The sequence below is a fragment of the Prunus avium genome, chromosome 6 (assembly GCF_965620075.1).
Source record: "Prunus avium chromosome 6, drPruAviu1.hap1.1, whole genome shotgun sequence".
NCBI classification, from domain to species: Eukaryota; Viridiplantae; Streptophyta; class Magnoliopsida; order Rosales; family Rosaceae; genus Prunus; species Prunus avium.
In genome coordinates, this window is record NC_142289.1 from 24,276,178 (window position 1) to 24,297,119 (window position 20,942).

Sequence of the window (20,942 nt, forward strand, 5' to 3'; positions counted from 1 at the left end):
TGAATTGCGCTAATATATGCCAATTTTTATGTCGAATAGGACGAGACGCCTTGGGAGGCGAAGAGGATTGCACTAATTTTTTGGTTTATTATCACATTCTTAGAGATATTTCTTGTGTATTACAATGTGTGTTTATTTTTTGAAGTTGATGCAGTTCTCTTTGATAATGAACATGAGTATTTTGTGGTTTTGTCTATTAACTATGAATTAGAGTATTATCGTTTCATTTCAATGGGTCTATTTTGTATAGAATTTTTTTTTTAACTTTTACATGTTGACCCCCAGAATGAAAATTCTTGGATTCGCGAGGAGAGAGTAGAGAGAAGGTAGCAAAGTTTCTAGAATTACGCGCCCCACACTCGCGAATACAACTTCAGTCGCCAACATAACTTAGTTCGGGCCCCACTTGTGGCTTAGTGCGCTTGATTTAATGGCATTTGAATTGGTGCTAGAATAGATAAAACATCCTACGGCTCTAATTTTTTACATACCCCAAAATCATTAATCTAAAGGCCCAAACAATTTCTAAACAAACCCCAAAATCATCTAATTGTTTGAAATTGATGCGAAAAAAGGCTTAATTTTTTTTCTTCTAATTTTCTATATATATATAACCACAACCTTTGTTCACAAAAATTACCACTCTTCATAACTTATCCGAATTTAAATATTTTTAGGTTTATTTGTTTAGAAAAATAAAATAAATCCAACACACAAAATTAATTTTAAAATGTTAACAAACACATAAAATAACACAAAATCGAATTAACACAAGAAAATCAAATATACATATTTATATTTACATCCCCATCGGAGCAAAAATTACATTTACATCCCCCGAATATGTAAAGAGAATGTAAAAGTGACTGTACACTCCCAAATTTACACCTCCCCCACTGTGGATGCTCTAACAAATGCTTTCTGTCCAAAAAATAGGATTGTTGGGTTCCTTTAAAATCACCCTTATATATATATATATATTATTTATATTTTCTTTGCATTTTGTAACTAAAGGCAAAGTCTACGCCAATGTGAGAATTTCTAAAGCAATAACCCTCTATTTGGATGAGAGAAAATAACTCAAAATTTATCTAAAAATCAGGAATTTAAGAGAAGAAATTAATAATTCCCTTGTTCAGCAACCTAAGAGCGGAATTTATTAAATAACGCGTGAAAAAAACCGTGAAAATTAGGTTATCAAATTCCCGAGTTTAATTTCCACCAAAATAGACGTCATTTCACAATTTTCATAGTGCTATTTACAAAATTCGACATATATTAATCAAACACTGAAAACTTCAAATGCCAAAAATTAAAATAATGTAAATATAAATTCCTTCATCCAAACAGAGGGTAAAGGAAAATTAATCTCACATAAACCAACAAATCAATAGTTGAATATGAGTACGAGACAAATTGTAAACTCAAACGTCAAGTTCACACCTTCACTTAGAAAATGATCCAAAATTATACAAGGTTTGTGATTTTTGTGAGTGATTATACGGGTTTAGACGCATCTGGTAAGAAAATAGGTTGTAAGGAGTTCTCTCCTTGCCTAAACCAAATTAGGAGGCAAACTTAATCCATAAATGACTGCAAAAGATCCACCCAAATTCCAAATACTCAACTTTTCCAAATCGCGAAATATTAGGAAGTATAGAAGTAAATATTGTTGACAGATAAGCTACAACTACTTGCGTTCTAATTGTGAAATTAGCAGGGTCTAAATTGTTAGCGAAACTAAATACAAATTTTTTATTTACAAGCGCCCGTGAAAACTGACAAGGAAAGGACAGATGGAAATTAAAACAAAAAATAAAGAAAAAAACACAGGACCTCAGCTTTCAGATTCGATGATCACATATGCCTATCATCCTAAGGGTTGAAAACTGTAGACTAGGCGCAGCTATGCATACAATGTTTTACAAATGAAAGAATCAATGATACAACACTCGCCATATATGCATTCATACACCTGATTCTTCCTTGACAGTCTCCAAAGATTCTAATTCGGACATCATCCGAGAGTATTCGTCATCGAGCTCTTTTATTTCACTTCTAAGCTGCGTCACCTGCACAAATACAATAATTTTCACTAGACAGTTCAGGCAAGCTTTCCAAATATTGAGCTTTAAGATTTACAGAGGAGTATAACATGAAAGCAAGAGAAATGGCAACTGCTGGCACAGAGAATATAGCAGAGACAGAGCAAGCCATCCAGCTCGACAAGAAGCTGCCGAACTCATCGCAGTGGAAGCTGCTGCATGAAATTTCAACCAACTGGAGCTAACTTTCCTAAACTTATTGTGACATTCTATAAGCTTAAGTTAATGAGAAATCCTCGAGACTTCTATTTATGGAGCTTTCATTTTCTAAGAAAGTTAATAGAATTTTCGTTCAGTCCTTTCAACATCATTTCACATGCAAAAGGACTGAAGATGGGTCAAAACCCCCTCTTATGGAGGAAAAATCTCCACGAGAAGTTCGATGGACTGCCAAATGTTTGAACACCACACAAAGCAATAAAATATTAAGAAGCTAGAGGTATTGAGATAAGACACCTAATCAAGTAGCTAGCTCAAAGGAAGGAAAGAACACTTTCATTCAGTAGCCTGGTCATCCGACCAAACAAAAAGAAAAAGAAATCTAAGATGCAAGTAAAAGTGTTAAATACTCGATAGAAGTAATTATTTGGTGCCATTTGGAATACCTTGAGATTTAGTTCTTCCCCCCTCTTCTCATATTCCAAATATCTGAAAAGGTAAAACAAATAGCTAAGAATCTAAATATTCAGTAAGTAAATCTCTTCATTATGCAAGAAACGGATTGTTCACACAATGAAATTGGGGTCAAAATAACGATGCAGGTGATCTACTCACTTAGCCCGGAGCTTTTTGTTCTCTTGCATCAAATTTACAGCCTCTTCATCTTTCAGCTGGTTTCCAGTAGGATTCACAAGCTACAAAAGTAAAATGCGTAAAAGAACAAATCAGAGACTATTATTTACATTCTAAAACATTCTTTTTGGTGTGAGGCCACAGAGAAGTGTTCATAATTTAGAAACACTGCACACCCATATCTTAAACAGACTGGGATTGCATGATGTCAACATGGGTACATTAGGCTAACAAGCACAAGTCTGGGTAAAACATACAAAAGCACAGAAATATCAACGAAATTTACATCGAAAATATGCGGTTGGATCAGACTGATTTTAAGAAGGCTCTCAAAATTTGGTGGAGGGAAGACCAGATATTTAGCTAGGAAGGTTACAAATTTATGAGCAGGTTGAAATTGTTGAAAGCAAAGATGAAACGCTGGAGCAAGGAGGTGTTTGGAGATGTGGAGTCCGCTAAACGGGAGGCTGAAGCTAGGTTGGCTGTCCTTGATCTCCGTGAGGGGTGGGAAGGGTTGGATAGCACCTTGAGAAAGGAAAGGGAAGATCTACACTACTTGGTAGGTTATTTAGTTTTCAAGGAGGAAGTGAAGTGGAAACAGAGAGGTAAAGTTAAGTGGGCTAGAGATGGAGATGGTAATACCAAAAAATTTCATATGATGGCCAATCGGTACCATTCCTTTTTACAGTGTTGCATGTTTGAGGTGGAAAGTGGGGATAGGGTGAGATTTTGGGAGGACAATTGCTTTATCCTTGTATTCCTTGTATTTTGAGCATGTTTGGGTTGTTGGACAGCAGCTTATTTCCACTGCCCTGCATAAAATTGGTATTAGAGCCTAGGTTAATCCTTGCTCGAGGTCGTGGACGAGGGAACCAAGCCCAACAAATTGAGAGGGCTGAGATGTGGCTTATTATGGAAGAGTTGTCGAGAGCGGTGCAAGCCCTTCAACCACAGGAACGCACACATGACTATATGGAGATTCTGGAACACAACAGCGAACCCTTAGACATACCCCTTTCACGAAGCTGGAAACCATGATGATGGTGATAGAGGCAGATTGGAAGGAGCGGTTCCGATGCAGGATGCGGTAGGAACTAAATTGATTAGTTTCCTAGGTTCTCTGGTTTTCCAAAATCTAGAAGGATTTCTTTTCCAAATTTCTAAGGGCCCTTTTGATAACCATTTTAATTTTAGTTTTAAGTTTTCACTTTTTGTGCTAGAGTATAGAGGAAAAAGAGGGAGAATAGAAGTGAGAATGAGTGTGGAGATGGGTATGTGAGGGAAGATGCAAGGGGGGGATGTGAGGGAGGAGTAACAAAAGTGAAAATAAAAACTAAACTGAAATATATTTGAAATTGTTTTCACTTTTGTTACTCTTCCCTCCCATCCTCCCTTCTCATCCTCTTCTCAATCTCCTCCTCACTCTCATTCTTCTCTCATTTTCCTCTATACTCTTGCACAAAAAATGAAAAATAAAAACTAAAATTGAAATGGTTATAAAATGGGCCTTAAGATTTCTAAGTTTCCTATTTTATTTGGGTTAGGATTTCTGTTTTAGCAAGGGATTTTTATCCTATTGTCTCTATGTTTTAGTTTGCTATAAATACCCCATGTAGTTCTTTAAAATTGAGATTTGAATGTTAAGTCTTTTCCTAGAACTCTCTGATTTCTACCCTTTCTTTCGTTCCTTCAATCTATATTTTCTTCTCACTCAATCTCTCATAATCTTATCTGTTCTATTGTGCTTCATCTAATACCTACGGGCTTTACTAGATCAGGTTTGCTCTAATTCTTCAGTTAATTTCATAAATTTTGATATCCCACCCGTATTTGATTGTTGTTTAGAAGACAATTGTGAAATTTGTTTTCGGATTGAGAAATGTTTTGGAAAAGTATTCAGTGAGAGTAAACAAGATGAAGGTCCCATTCAGTTCACGAAATGGATTTGAAGGAAAATCACTTCCCATGTCATTTCCCACGGGATGGAAAATGGAAGATTCATTTCCCATGTTTGGTAATGCTCGGAAAGTAACAGGAGATATCACTTTATTTAATTTCCCATGTTTATTTTGAGTAGGAATGGAAAACAAAGTTTGTATAATTTTCCAATTATACCCATATTAAATCAAATAAAAAACGAACGCATTGAATGATATATTTTGTAATTCTAAATTATTAATGAGACAAAATAGTCATGAAAAATGGACATTTAATGTTGGCTCATTTTCCCAAACTTTCCCATGATGAGGGAAAACAAAATCCAATGGGGGAGGAGGGCTTCACTTTTCCCCCCAATTTCCCATGTGCCAGGCAACAATTTCCCATGCTTGGACTTACCAAACATGGGAAAGCAATTGATTTCCCACCCCCCAAACCTCGTTTCCCATGAACCAAACGAGGCCCTCGTGTAATCTTGAAGGTGGTGGATCAAGAAAAGGTTGAGTCTAAACCTTTGAAGGAACAGAATCCATACAAGTTTGAAGGCGCAATGATACAAGAAAGTCTCCAAGGAATTGTTAGAGATAAGATGACTTCTTTAGATTGTGATAATTCTGAGGTATGTTGATTTTCTTGGAGTTGATGCTTTTGATTTGAAGATTGCCAAGAAATTAGTTGATCATGTCAATCTAACGGCTTTTGGATTGAACACTTTTTGGGTTGTGAGATCGTCTACAAAAAATAACTGGAATTGTTCTCGAAGGATTAAATATTCTAAGTATCCATTTCTTTGGAGTGGGAAGGTTAAATTTCAAGGCAAAGTTCTAAAGACAGTTTATGTACATGGAGGTTGAGTTTGGACAGTTTTTAGCAAAAAGTTGGAATTTGAGGACGAATTCTTCCCAACCCGGTGGAATTGATGCAAGAGAATAATGTCACATCCCGGGATCGAATCCGCTGTAGCACGATATTGTCTGTTTTGGGCCCCCCTCTCTGCCCTTACGGTTTTGTTTCTGGGAGCTCACGAGCAACTTCCCAGTGGGTCACCCATCCTGGGATTGCTCTAGCTCCAACTCGCTTAACTTCGGAGTTCCCATGACTTCAAAGCCAGTGAGCTCCCAAAAGGCCTCGTGCTAGATGGAGGATGGCATGTACATATAAGGCACATCACCCCCTCTCCGTTGGTCAATGTGGGATGTTACAAATAAACATAAGTGTTCAAGAATTGTCCGATATTCATCACACCTCTTTTTGGAAAGGAGAATCTAGTTTCAAGCATCTCATAGTCTTCAATGATAAAGGTTTAGACTCGAGGACCGAGTCTTTTCCAACCAGGGGAGTTTCATGCAGGAGCATCTACTAAGCTCTCTAAGATTATTTAGGCTAGTTAGTCAATTGGCCTAGGATTTTGTTCAATTTCTTGTTTTGGTTTTAATTTCCTTTGTCAATTAGGGTTTCTTATCAAACTTGGAATAGGAATGATTGGCTAGTGTATTCTAGTATAAATAGACTATTTAGAGACTCTTGGCTGAATCCTTTAGTCTATAGAGTTTCAATTGAGATTTTGCCCTAGAACTAAATTATTTTCGTTCCAACTTCTATTTCATTGCTTTTTCCATTCCCTGTATTTTGGGTATGTTTGGGTCGTTGGACAGTAGCTTATAGCCGTTGTCGTGCATTATTTCTAAGGGATCTTTTTCCTAGATTATTCGCACTGTCTACAAAGCGCCTTGAATGCATTTCTCCTTTCGTGGACATTCAGGTCTTGCCTTACAATTAGGACTTCAGGTTTAGGAGGAACTTGAATTGGGAGGGAAGTTTGTTGAGGTGATCAAGCTGCTGTGCATCCTTGAAGGAATTGGATTGTCTCGCTCCAGATTGGATAGGAAATGGTGGGAGCTCGAGGGTTCAGGGACATTCTCGAGCAAATTTTTTCTATCTTTTCTTCTCAACAATGGGATGGCAAAGGCTTTCCCTCCTCATTCTCAAATTTGGAGAGTCAAATCTCCTCCAAAGGTTAAATTTCTTGTATGGTTGGTGGCCCTTGGGAAAGTAAACACATCTAATCTTGTCCAAAGAAGATTGTATATGTGTTTGTCTCCTCACTGGTGTGTTTTATGCAAAATGAGTGAGGAAAACGTGGATCATCTTTTCTTACATTGCCCCTTTTCTTTAAGTCTGGGTCCACCAAACCCTAAGTCTTTGGTGGACCTTGTTGAGGGAGGTTAAGGTTGTTTGGGTTTATTCTAAAAGGTTCTTCTGATATTCTAAATTCTCATTTTGTTGTATGGGGCCTAGTGTGGAATCCTATCACTAGTGAGAAAGCTACAAGGGTGGAAAGACCCTTCAAAGTAGAGGAGGTGTACAGAGCTATTTTTGAGTGCAACAAAGATAAGTCCCCAGACTCTGATGGATTTTCCATGGCTTTTTTCCAACAGGGTTGGACACCCACAAAAGAAGATTTGATGAACGTTTTAACGACTTTCATAGGTCTAGAATTATTAATCATATGAAACTTACATATGCCTAATTCCAAAAAGACGGAGGATATGCGAGTGGGGGATTTTAGACTTGTCAGCTTGATTTCAAGCTTGTACAAGATCATTGCAAAAGTTTTAGCTCACAGATTGAGATAAGTGTTGGAGGACACTATATCTCAAGCCCAAGGCGCATTCGTAAAGGGAAGGCAAATCCTGGATGTAGTTTTAGTAGCTAATGAAGTGGTGGAGGAAGTCAGAAAAAAGAAAGAGGGACCGCATTAAGGATCGACTTTGAGAAAGCTTACGACCACATCGATTGGGGTTTCCTTGATTTTATTTTGGTAAAAAAGGGCTTTGGTAAGGGATGGAGGAGATGGATCAAAGGTTGCCTCAAATCTGCCAATTTTTCAATTATGATAAACGGGAGACCAAGAGGTTAAGTTTAGGGCCTCTAGGGAAGTCAGACAAGGCGACCCCCTATCTTCCTTCCTTTTTACCATTGCAACTGATGTTTTAAGCAAAATGGTTCTTAGAGCAAGAGAGAGGCTATTTAGAGGGGCTGCTTGTAGGTAGAGATCGGGTGATCATCTCCCACCTACAATTCGTTGACGACACAGTTTTCCTGTTGTCAGACAAGGAGGATAATTTATGTAATTTACTAAGGATCCTTGAAGCTTTCAGCAGCTGTTCTGGACTTAAAATCAATAGACAAAAGTGCTCCATTGCTGCCATTAATGTTGAGGACTGTTTGGTAGGATAGCCATAATTTTGGGTTGTGAGATGGGTAGATGGCCACTAAACTATCTCGGATTGCCTCTCGAAAGGAACCAAGAACTACCGTTTTGGGACCCAGTTGTGGAGAAAGTAGAAAAAAGATTAAACGGTTGGAGCAAAGCGCTGCTTTCAAGAGGAAGACTTACTCTCGTCCAATCGGTATTAAGTACTTTACCGACATATTATCTTTTTCTTTTTAGAATCCCTGCTTCAATTGCAAAGAGATTGAAACAATCAATGAGAAATTTATTGTGGGAAGGAGTCAGTGAAGGGAAAAAGGATCATTTGATTAACTGGGAGATAGTCTTTCAATCAAAAAAGAAAGGAGGGCTGGGTGTGGGTAATTTGAGAAAACAAAACGAAGCTTTACTAAGAAAATGGCTATGGAGGTTGCAAAATGAAACCAATGCCCTATGGTATATGGTGATTAGAAGTATTTACGGAATGCATGCAAATGAATGGGATTGGTTTCATTCTCTTCTTCTTCTTGTTTTAAGATCGGTAATGGGGAAAAAGTGAGATTTTGGAAGGATGAGTGGATTGGTGAGGCTGCTTTCTGTGATTTGTTCCCCAGCTTGTTTTGAATTTCTCAAAATCAAAGTGTAACTGTTGCCAATGCTTGTACTGATGTGAACTTGTTGCCTCTTAGCTGGAACCTGGGATTTCGAAGAAACTTGAATGTTGAGATTGAGGAGGCCTCTAATTTGTTATCAAGAGTGGAATCAGTTGTGTTACTTCAAAATAGGTGTGATCGCAGAGTTTGGAGCTTAGATTCTTTAGGAGTATTCTCCGTGAAATTGCTTTATTCACATCTAATTAACATCCCCTCTTCTCTCTCTCCATCATCTCCCTTCTCTGTGGTATGGAAAGCAAAAGTAACCCCCAAGGTAAGACTGTTAGCTTGGTTGGTTGTTCATGGTAAGATTAATACCTGTGATCTGATTCAAAGGAGACCTATTTCCTTTTTTCACCTCGGTGGTGTATTATGTGTAAGAATGCTAATGAAACTGTGAACCACTTATTTTTGGGTTGCCATGTTGTCTCTTCTTTGTGGACAAGACTGTTTCAGGTGACTGGAACTACGTGGGTAAACTACACATCATGCGGTGAGATGCTAGGAGCTCGCTTGAACTTTTTTGGAGGAAAAAGGAAGGGGATGGTGCTGGGATACTGTGCAATCATGGCAGTGTTTTGGGTTGTCTGGGGAGAGAGAAATAGAACTTTCGAGAATAAATTAGGGAATGATAGTGCTCAGTTATGGGACAGAATCAGACATTGGGCATCACTCTGGGCCTCAACCTCCTCTGAGTTCAGTGGGATAAATTTTCAACATTTCCACTTAGATTGGAATGCTGTAGTCTTGTAGCTTAAGTTGCTTTAATTCCCAGTTTTTCTACTGTTCTGTGTGGCCTCCTTGGCCACTCGTTTTTGCTGTACCCTTTGTTTTCTTCTTTGCAATAAAATTTCGTCTCTTTTCAACAAAAAAATTTGTTGTATGGGGCAGGGGGAAGCGTGCATCAACCTTATCGGGCTGGTTACTGCAGTCTTATTTTGGAACATCTGGCTGGAGCGTAACAGGAGGATTTTCGGCGAGGGAGTGGGTGTTGGTGAATTATGGGATAGAGTTAAATTCTGGGTTGCTTTATGGGCTTCTGTTACCCCAAATTTCAAAGATTATTCTTACTCCTCTATATTGAGGGGTATGGCTGCTGCTGTAATGTGAAGTGTTTTGGTGCCTTGTTTATCTTTAGTTTTGCTGGATTTTGTTTCGATTCTCTTTGGCTTGTTTTCTTTTAGTCCTTGCGGTGTTGCTAAGTCTCTGTTGTTTTGCTGGTGTCTTTGTTGTAGTGTTTCTATTTTGGTTTTGGTTTTGTCTGTTCTTTTGTTTTTGCTTGTTTTGGTTTGTGGATGCCTTATCCACTTGTTTCCACTTCGTTTTTCTTTCAATAAAATTCGTTTCCATCCAAAAAATTTAAAACTCAAATTACATAAGCTGAGAACTCCAATAGAAACTAAGGCCCTGTTTGGTATCCTACTCAAAAAAGGAAACTAAAAAACTATGATTTTTTTTTTAAAACATGAGTTTTTAAATAGTGATTTTAAGATCTAAAAACTTGTTTGGTATTGAACTCCAAACTATTTTTAAGATCAACAAAAAATTAAAATAAAAATAAAAAAAATCAGAAACCCTAATCTTTAAATTGAAATTAACAAAAGAAAAGGAAAAAGAGGTGAGAGGTGAGGCATAAACCCAATCAATTTTGATGCTAACAACTCCAACACTTCGGTGGTTATTGTTTTGCAAAGACAAACCCGAGAGAGAGTGGGAGCGGCGACAGAAGGAGAGAGAGAGAGAGAGGGAGTGGTGACAGAAGGAGAGAGAGAGAGATGACAGAGAGGGAGAGAGACAGAGAGACAGCACGCGACAGAGAGGCAGAGAGCGCGACAGAGAGGGGAGAGAGGGAGAAAAAAAAACTATAAAACCTCACTTTTTTTGTTTAAAAAAATAGGGGTGTTTTTGAATTTTTTTTGGGTTTGAGTTTTTAAAGATGGGCTTACCAAACAAGTTTTTGGGGCAAATTGTTTTTTGAGTTTATAAAACTGGATCCAAGTAGGATACCAAACGGGCCTTAAAATGCTTTTCTTTAACTGGAATGGAAAGTGGTAATTTTAAAAAGTTGCCTACTGACCTGTACATACTGACTTCTCCCATCAATCAGCTTGGCCTTGACATTTTTTACTAGTGGAATATCACCATTCTCCTTTCTCTTCATCCTTCCTACTACACCAGCACAAGGCACCATCAGTAAACATTCAATGAGAAAAACAGAGAAAAACAGATCTTAACTAAAGCAGTTACCTTGGGAGTTGGGTATTAATTGCTCAAATCTTCCAAGTGCTGCCTTTATACTACCAACAGCAGGGGAGCTTTGACCCAATGTGACAGGTTGTTGAACACCACTATGTGGTGTACGATTGGATGAAACTTGTGGGATAAGCTTTTTCTTTACCTGATACCCAATTAGTCCACAATGATAATCCCTGTCAAAGTTCAATACAACACATCAGGTTCACAGCCGCTACCACTTTTCTTTTCAAAAGAAACTTTGTAGGAAACAGCATAGACTCAGGTATGAATGCCAGATGCAGGGTAGTGCCCCAATGTCGGTGCTTTGTTACATGTATTTGGAGCATCCAGTGGCCATACCATTACCACAGTCATGTTTTATGGACATGGATGCAGGCTAAATACAAGGGTCCATGTGGATAGTAACTCAACCCCGCCTGGTTTTTCTTTTCTAATAATACAAACGGCCAAACAATTTGGTCACTTAATATAAATCAATTGGAAGTTACGTACAAAGTTCTTCCGTACATAAATAAACAAAATTAATCAAATTCATTGGGTTATGCAAAAGTTCCTCATTGTTATACAAGAGTGGGGCACAAGAAAAATGAAGATTTTTGCTGTTATTGAAAAACATACAAGACCATTAGTGTAGCAAGTAGATTACCAGTATTCCCATGTCATCTCCTTTAAACGAGCTTCAAGTTTCTGAAAAAGAGAAGTTTTCTCAAAATCTTGTTTGTTGTGACTCGGCTCAACAAAATTTGCTTCCAAAACACCTATACAATAGCCAGCAAACATTGGTCTATAATTACAACACCCTCAAAAATCAAAATAGTGTCAGTAAAAAGAGTGGTTTAGTAGATTATTACCAACCACCCCACGACCCCTACTGTCTAAATAGCTCACGACCTGCCAAAATGGCTACAAAAGGAGGGGAAAACGGAAACAGTTTATAAAGCACACCATTTTCACTTTAAATATAACAGATGCTATGCAATTAAATACATTTATTATGGATCAAATACATTGTTATGGATTAAGATAAAAAGAAAATAGAAAAACGAAATTATTCAATAGAAAGTACAAAACCTTGTAGGATTTTTATACAAAAGGCACAATACCAGATTTAAATATGAGCAACAGTCTAATTTAGCATTCCTTACAATTTCACACCTTTTTTTTTTGGCTACAACACACCCCATTCCATTACACAACATGATACTAAAACATAAACCAACCTCATGGACCAGAAAAATATTCTCAATGCGGTCTTAAGCTCACAGTTTTTTGCCACAGAAAATTTTGTTTGTGTACAAGCAGTACACGTACTGAGACAATATAAATGACACAACAAAAATTTTGAAAGGGGAAAAAAATAGGAAATATATATATATATATATATAGAGAGAGAGAGAGAGAGAGAGAGAGAGAGAGAGAGAGAGAAATCTGGGCATAATGAATCAGCCTGAGTACTAGTGAGATATATTGTCTGTGTGGGAGTAAAAACCCTGGGAAAATTAATTGCAAATATTGCCTCGAAACTACATTTATAGCCAATACACTGCCAGCAGAATGCTAAATCCCATAAGATACCTGCATCAGATGTTTTTTGCGATACACAAAAAACCTACAGTTTGTGCATGTGTGTGCTTCTATGAATAACCTTGTGCTTTTCCAGAAATCACATGTACAGTGAAGGACAAAATAAATAGCCTAAGAATTATTTGATAGCCAACACCACAGCAGAAAAGTCAAATTCAGCAAGGAAAAGATACCAATATTAGACGATTTTTGTGATAAACATTGAAGCCATGGAAACTGACATGTGGAGCTTCTTTAAGAAATCCAATAGTCGTAATAACTTGACCCTGCATGGTTAAGCCACTACATCATTAAAGCAGAGATCAAAGAGATAGCAGTAGTTCAAATAAGAAGAACTTAAGTTTGTCCGTCTGCAATGGGAAACAACTGTTTCAAAATTGTGGTACAACCTCCACAGAACCTCCCGTTTGTGGTTTATACAAGATAAATTCTGGAAATTTTAGGTCATTGGCAATGTTATGATGCTCAACAACTCGCCCACGAAGTACTATTTGAAAGGTTTCCGGTATCCGCAAGTACAAGATGGACAAGTATACCTGTGGAGAATAGAGAACTATTAAACTCCACTCAAAAAACTCAAATTCTTATATATTAATGAAGTGCGCATATGCTGTACTTGGATTACCCGGAGAGAATAATGGAAACGGTTAGCAATGTGCTCTTCATTTACTGTCTTCCATTTGGACGTAGCGTTAACTTTTTTGGAATCCCCACTAATACGAATATCCTGCACCACCAAGTCACAAAAAGCCACCTCATCGGATGAGGATACATTACATTTCAAAATAAAATAAAAGAGAAGAACATGGAAGATGAAAGAAATTGTAGACCTCAGAATCTGTATCAAAGTCTAGCTCCACATTCCCGTCATCACTAAACCATAAATTATAGATAATAACCTTTGTACCATGAGCTCCGATGTCATTAAACTGCCATCTCAAGAGAAAAATGAAAATAAATCAAACTATCACCAGATTGAACATACATATCAACAAAGCTTAACTATGCCCTATAGAAATAACTTGACACACGAATTGAAGTTCATAGCGACACATGCTTTAGAGTAGGTGAAAGTGCTCATATCAGTTTATTTCAAAATAGAGTAACCTAAACTTACACACTAAATAGTACATACTATATTTTATATATTTTTTCAAAAATAGGTTAGATGACAATTATATTTATTATCTATTTAATTCTTGTTCATGCATCAAGTTCTTCCTTGTTCCAGGTCTGCGGCTGTGCAGGCTGAGTTCTTTGTTTTAAGCTTTTTTTCTACCCTTCTCTTTCTTCTACTCTTATTCTCCTTATCTTCTACGGATGTAATCAGAAATAGTATAAAACCCAAGCCCCTCTTTTTCTTTTTTAAATCAGCATGTACAAGGAAAGGAACATATTCTCTTGTGAACCAATAAAAACCACAATCAGACCCACATACTCCCTGTCCAAACTTTTCAAAAAATAATTGCAACAGATATCTGTCATATCCTGACAGGTTTTTATTTATAGGAATACCTAGACAGTACAGTAACCAAATCTTGGCCATATCCACTGCGTACTCATTGGGGGTGTGTATGGGATGATATTGGTATCTGATACCCCATACCTACAATATTTGAAGGATCAGTACTTAATAGATTCAGAGTATACCCATCTAAATTTAACAGACAAGGAAAATAATGTTCTCAAGGTGATATTTCCTTTCTCAAAATACAAAGATCACTGCCCAAAAAGTTTTTTAAATTAGGTGACATTGTTCTTGAGTTCATGATGATCAATTCAGTGGGTAACTTGATGCGGACATCATTGATTAGTTGCCTGATTTAGTTGTCAGTTTCCTAGGTTCTCTAGTTTTCCAGATTTTAGGTGGATTTGATTTAAGTTTCCTAGTTTATTTGGATTGCTTCCTTTGTGGATTAGGATTTCTGTTTAGTACGGGATTTTTATATCCTATTGTCTCTAGGTTTTAGTTTGCTATAAATACACCTCTCATGTAATTCATTCGGGAGATTGGAGATTTGAGATATTGAGAAAAGTTTACTTTCCAGAAATTGGAGAATTCTTGGTGTGAAGCCAAGGCATCCTTATCATCTATTTTCTATACTTTTTTCATTGTTTTCGCTTCCGCTAAGCTAATCTATAATTCACCCATATCCTACATCAAATTTGGTATCAGACTTGATTAATTGCCTGATTTATTTGTTAGTTTCCTAGGTTCTCTAGTTTTCCAGCTTTTCGTAGGATTTGATTTAAGTTTCCTAGTTTATTTCAATTGGTTCCTTTGTGGATTAGGATTTCTGTCCAGTAAGGGATTTTATCCTATTGTCTCTAGGTTTTAGTTTCCTATAAGTACCCCTCTCATGTAATTCATTGGGGAGATTGGAGATTTGAGATATTGAGAAAAGTTTACTTTCCATAAATTGGAGAATTCTTGGTGTGAAGCCAAGGCATCCTTATCATCTATTTTCTATATTTTTTTCATTGTTTTCACTTCCGCTAAGCTACCTAAATCTATAATTCACCCATATCCTACATCAAATTTGGTATCAGACTTGATTAATTGCCCGATTTATTTGTTAGTTTCCTAGGTTCTCTAGTTTTCCAGATTTTCGTAGGATTTGATTTAAGTTTCCTAGTTTATTTCAATTGGTTCCTTTGTGGATTAGGATTTCTGGCCAGTAAGGGATTTTATCCTATTGTCTCTAGGTTTTAGTTTCCTATAAGTACCCCTCTCATGTAATTCATTGGGGAGATTGGAGATTTGAGATATTGAGAAAAGTTTACTTTCCAGACATTGGAGAATTCTTGGTGTGAAGCCAAGTCATCCTTATCATCTATTTTCTATTTTTATTTTCATTGTTTTCGCTTCCGCTAAGTTACCTAAATCTATAATTCACCCATATCCTACATCATAACTGAGCTTACCAAATAAACTATACATATGATCAATATTTGAATGGTGCAGTGAATATAAAAAACAGAAAAAGAGCCCTCTCTCTCTCTCTCCATGTATATATAAAATATATATATATATACCGAATGAAAAAAGAATTTTTATACATAGCAAAGAAAATATTGTAGAAAATTACCTGCTTCAGAAGATCAGCCTCCGTTGAATATGGGGACCACTGCAACAGCATGGAAAGATTAGACATGAAGTGTTCCGTCCCATGCATTATTTCTAATGTCTCAGTTGATGTGTTGAATTCATAATCCACCTGCAATTGACATGAGCTGTTAATACCAGACACTAAATGTAAGAGTGTCGTCGAATAACCAAAAACCCAAAAAAGAAAAAAGAAAAATTAAGATCTCCAAACATAGGGCATATGCTCCTCCATCAAGATATTGATCATTCATGTTGCAGCTAGTATAAATATGGCATTACAATGGTACATCAAATGTCCTGGTCATCCATTTACTAGCACATAGAGCAATAAGCCACAGTTTGCATACTGTTTCACCTCTATCACACAGATAAGAAACACACAACCAGAAGCTTAAGCAACAAAGCTCACCATCGGTACTACTATTCTGTCATGGCCTGTTCGTGCCAAGAATGTATAAGAGAGAAGACCAATGCTTTGAGTCAATACCCTGGCCAAAATAAATGAGTAAAGAAACAACAGCATCAATTTAAGGCACAAAGTATTACCACTAAAGTAGGATGGCATTAATTGGCATCACAAATATAGTACATCCTTCACACACACACACACAGGGAGAGAGGGAGGGAGCAAGGTAGAAGGTCCTTAGGCAAGGAAAAAATTGTGAACAGATCCAAATATCACAGAGATCTCGCATATGGCATTCATAACTCATGATCTATGTATTTACTTACACAATAATAGATTCAAACAGAGAGCTCGGGTGGAGGGAGGTGAACAGGTCTTTAGCGAAGGAACAATTCATAAGAATTATTCTTTAGAAAATCAAATGGCACCCAATGGCCTCCAAGGATTCATATATCTTAAATAGTTGAGTTTTGAATGTTTCAACAGTCATTTTACTGATCCTCCTATCGTTGTTCACTTATCCTCCCACCCCCCAAAAAAAAAAAAACAAGGAAACAAAAGACAATCAATTATAGTGCAAAATCATAGTAAAATTCCTCTTTTTTGTTGATAAAGAAATGACAAACACACATTCAAAAACCTTTGGATCACCATATAAAAATCTTGTTTGTTGAAAACCAGAAAATAGTAACATATTTCGAATAATCACAATAAACAACTAGAGAACAATGAAACTAAAAGTACCATAAATATAACTATTGGAGTCGAACCTCTTATCCTGGTGACGGCTGAACACAATAACATCTGCACCAAGTCTCATAGTACTGGTCTTGAAGCCATTTCCATCTGGAAGGCTACAAGTCAACCAATAAATGCCAAAGGAAATAATAAAACAGATTTCAGAATGAATGGTAAAATTTATACATTGTCCAATGGCTGATTTCGATTTCTTATCTGAAAACCCAAAACTCATACAGCGCCGCATAGCTTCAGGGTCCATCCCACTACCATTATCTACATACAAAGTATCAAATTTTGGACAAGCTAGGTAAATACATTTCAGATATTAAAGATTTTAAGAATAAAAGAATCCTGTACATATTCACCCTTACCTTGAATTAACAATGCTGGACTTCCATCCCTTGGATTTGAGGTTTTATCTACAATGACAAAAGTGGCCCCATTTTGGATCTATCCAAATTAACAATGAAGAAGAGTGAAATGCAAAACATGATATGATTCGTCAAACTTTCAAAACTAGGTCAAAACATAATCAGGGTAAACGCCATAAGAAAGGCCATGACTAAAAAGGCACTGACCCAATATCCTTTTTTTCTTCTTGATGTACCAATAGTATTTTTAGAAGGAAATAAATAAAACATATTCTTCCACTAACATATAGATACATGCCCACTATATCTTTATTTGGCCAAGGAATCCAGGTTCTTACATCCCTACAAATAGCTTAGGTAAAGATCAACCTATTTATTAAATGTCCACAGCCTCAAATTCACTGAGCTTCACATGGATATACAATGCCTCTTCTAGATTACTAGTTTCCAATGACTTGACAACTTTTGCTCATCTTGGATCTTCTTTAATTACAAGGAAACTAAACCAAAAAATAGGTGAGAAAATATCATGAAAAGAAAGTTATTAGATACTCAGAAACCATTAAAGATTAACCTACTCAAATATAAAATCTCTATCCTAACACATTTATCCGAATATCTCTATGATTCTTGTTTAATTCAATTGCAAGACCAAGCAGCTTGTTATTACTCTTCACCACCACAGAAAAATTAAAAAATATAATATAAACGTTCACAAATTACCTCATCAACTGCATTGTCGAGTAGTTCTGCTATGGCTGAAAACAAGAATAAAAAAAGGAATGTACTGTCCTTGTCAAAATCGAAAAAAGCAAAACATACATAAAGTTGAATTCATTAACATATACATAAAGAAGAATGAAGTTAGATTGAATTTACCACCAAAGGCCCATTTATGTGAAGTGGCATTTGAATGAAGGAACATTGGGTGGACATGTAGATAGTTTTTGCCATCTGTGATCCAGAAAGAGGAATGTCATAGAACATACCATGCATATACAATATTGGATGCAGAAGATTGCAAATATTGCATTGTATATGAAAAACCTTATCATCAAAACAAAAGTCATCATCAGAAAACTCATGAAAACTCGTGAAAGAGCCTCAACAGAATTAGTAGGCCTACTAATCAGACAATATATGCTTTAACCACCAATATTGGTAAAATTCCAGATGCACTACACTCAATTACAAAATATAACAGTAGATAGTGGAATACTTTGAATTGTGACTTTAGAACCAATGCCATCATTGTAGTTCCCAGCTTTCCAAAACTGCCGACAAAGTGGTGCTGGAGATAAAGGCGATGTATAAGAAATGCCAGTATCATCCACTGGTGACTGCCCCTGGTCTAATATACTAGAGCTACTGTGACCAGTGCTTAGAGCATTTGAGCTCCTATTTTCTTCAGATTCTCGTATTGCACATGGGGTTTTTGACTTTTGATGCTTCACAAGTTGAGCCTTATTCTTCTCTTTCTGTTGCAATTTTCTTCCAACGAGACCTGGCTCCAACTTAACAGGTTTCACATCAACCTCTCCAAGTTCATCATCACTAGATAAATCTACAATGTCTGTTAAGGTCATCCTGCACACTACAACAGAAATTAAACATGCATTCAACCAGGTAAGTATTTTAAATAAACAATGGGCACATATACACACCATAACATCAAAAAGCAAGCAGGACATGAAAATTCAAATTCAAAAACCCAAGACATTGACAGATCAACAAAGACTAAATGAAGTCTTTTTCATAAGGCGTTTTACTCAACAGACAAGCAACAAGTCAAAATTACACCAAACTCAATCATGTAACCTGATCTTCTTTTGGTAAGAAAAGAAAATTTATTAAAGAAACAAAAAGAAAAACTATTACAAAAACAAATGGACAAGAAATCCATAGGAAACAAAGAAAGCTAATAATATCCCAAGAGAAACAAGAAAACAGACACAAGAAGCCTACAAGGCCAAACATTACCACACCCTTAAATACCACTTTATACAATGTGAATTTGCTATTAAGCAATTCAAGTGAATAAAAGGTTAGGAAATTTTTGTTGAAAAGCAAAAGACTTTCATGAAATCAGCTACACAAAGGTCCTACGAAAATAATCAGACAAGTTCATAGGTCTCACCAGATTAGCTGTTAAGAGACTAATATGTACATTGAGCTGTTCATCTAAAAGAGGCTAAATTTAAACAAAAATAAGATAGCAGCAAAGATATACAAGCTAAGAGGGAGGAGCGAGAAGGAGAGGATTCACACAATGACACTGAGTTGTTCACCTTGAAGAGCTCGTAAAAGTGATAGAAAAGTTACCTTAATCAATGGTCAAAATGGGGATTTGCAAATGCTCTGCTCAAGTAGGTGACACCTATCTCACATAAATTTACTCAAAATTGTAACCAACTTTGCACATCAAAAAAGCTAGCAATGACAAAGAAAAACAAAGAAATTAAAAACTAGAAAAAAAATACAACTAAAAACGAATTCAAGAATCAAATAGGAAGTCTAAGAGCTTCATACCCAACAGTTTTATCATAAGAATCAGAACCTCATCCTAAATTTCCAACACAAATGAACTACAGTTAAAAACCGGTATAGAATAATTAATCATACTCATAGTAAGTACTCGTAGGGAAATTCAAAAAAATAACAGGAAAAAAACCCAGAAAAGTTATTATTCAAAGAAAACCTCATAATAGAAATTTACCCCAATTTCTATATAAATCCAAAATATAAACAAAAAATATAATTCAGTACCAAATAATTTAACCTAAAGCAAATTAGGGGCACATAATCAATTTGTTAGAAACCCTAGAACATATACATAGTTAAAAAGAGAGAGTTGCAAAATTAGATAAGTTACCTGCCATAGAGAGGCTACCGACTATTGGTTAACCTGCTTGGCAATCGAAGAAGAGAGGCTGGAGGGGGCTGGGAGAGAGAGCGAGCCAGCACGAGACAGAATGCCAGCTTGCAAAAGAGCGAGCCCGCACGAGACACAAAGCAAGCGTGCGAGAGACAGAGAGCAAGAGCGAGAGAGATCTGAATTGAATTGGGTTTTTAAGAGGTACTAGCCTCTCCACACGCGTTTCCGTGCTTGCGAGAGGATTTTTTTTAAAAAAAAATTATTTTATTTTAGAATTAAAAAAGATAATTTGTAGTTGTGTTCCATAGAAAGATGATCCATTATCTGATTTTTCTTTTAATTTTAAATTTTTTGAATATGAAAAAGTGTGAATTTACTATATTATCCTCATTTAATTAATAATTTCAATTCTTAATGTTTTCATTAACCAAGGGCATTTTTTGGTATTTTGAATGTTTCACTATTCTCTGCCTTTTGCTTTATATATATAGATAAATTATTTTTTTAAGTACAACCTATAGTCTAACTAGATGGCTCCCGTACAGAACTATGATGTCATGAGATTCGAATTTGAGATCTCTCATTTGCAAGTCAATGCTCTTTTTCACTCAGCTTGATCCGTTGGCATGAGATATAAATTTTTAAGAAATCACTTCAAATTCTTTTTTGGTAGTGTGTAGTACGGTTTGGTATTGTGTTGGGTTGGTTTGACCCAAAATTTATTGGGTAGGCTCAAGTTGAGCCTCACGAGCTTTTTCTATTTTTTGAGTTAGGTCAGGTTGAGCCAAGTTTCAAAGGCCTTGGCCCGAGCCCACCCATCAGCCCATGCTGAGTGTTTTTTTCTTTTTTTTATAAAGATTTTTAAATTTTTTATTACAAATTTTTAGACAACAAAGAA

General features: G+C 36.4%; 1 protein-coding gene across 12 annotated transcripts; it reads right to left on the reverse strand.

The window, feature by feature from the left end:
- Positions 1-1,680: 1,680 nt before the first annotated feature.
- DMS11 (Histidine kinase-, DNA gyrase B-, and HSP90-like ATPase family protein) lies at positions 1,681-20,209 on the reverse strand. Of its 12 annotated transcripts, none has more exons than XM_021977051.2 (22): positions 20,042-20,209; positions 19,699-19,732; positions 19,492-19,546; positions 18,389-18,756; positions 18,049-18,123; positions 17,893-17,927; positions 17,170-17,248; positions 16,982-17,071; positions 16,828-16,903; positions 16,061-16,139; positions 15,632-15,760; positions 13,373-13,471; positions 13,168-13,269; positions 12,932-13,078; positions 12,716-12,808; positions 11,810-11,861; positions 11,605-11,716; positions 10,950-11,131; positions 10,780-10,871; positions 2,880-2,959; positions 2,711-2,753; positions 1,681-2,072 (listed from the first exon to the last, which is right to left on the reverse strand). In XM_021977051.2, exons 4-22 carry the CDS (start codon positions 18,753-18,755, stop codon positions 1,968-1,970), a joined length of 2,037 nt encoding a protein of 678 aa, XP_021832743.2. In that variant the 5' UTR covers position 18,756; positions 19,492-19,546; positions 19,699-19,732; positions 20,042-20,209; the 3' UTR covers positions 1,681-1,967. The 12 variants fall into 12 exon arrangements, with proteins under 12 accessions (XP_021832743.2, XP_021832739.2, XP_021832740.2 ...); XM_021977047.2 differs by having other exon boundaries at positions 18,389-18,763; XM_021977048.2 differs by having other exon boundaries at positions 19,492-19,599.
- Between the last annotated feature and the right edge of the window lie 733 nt (positions 20,210-20,942).

Coding starts and splice junctions, on each gene's coding strand:
- DMS11 (XM_021977039.2), bottom strand. Junction 16,904..16,981: donor GAAATCAGCCATTGGACAAT/GTATAAATTTTA, acceptor GTAGCCTTCCAG/ATGGAAATGGCTTCAAGACC. Junction 2,073..2,710: donor GGGAAGAACTAAATCTCAAG/GTATTCCAAATG, acceptor GTATTTGTGCAG/GTGACGCAGCTTAGAAGTGA.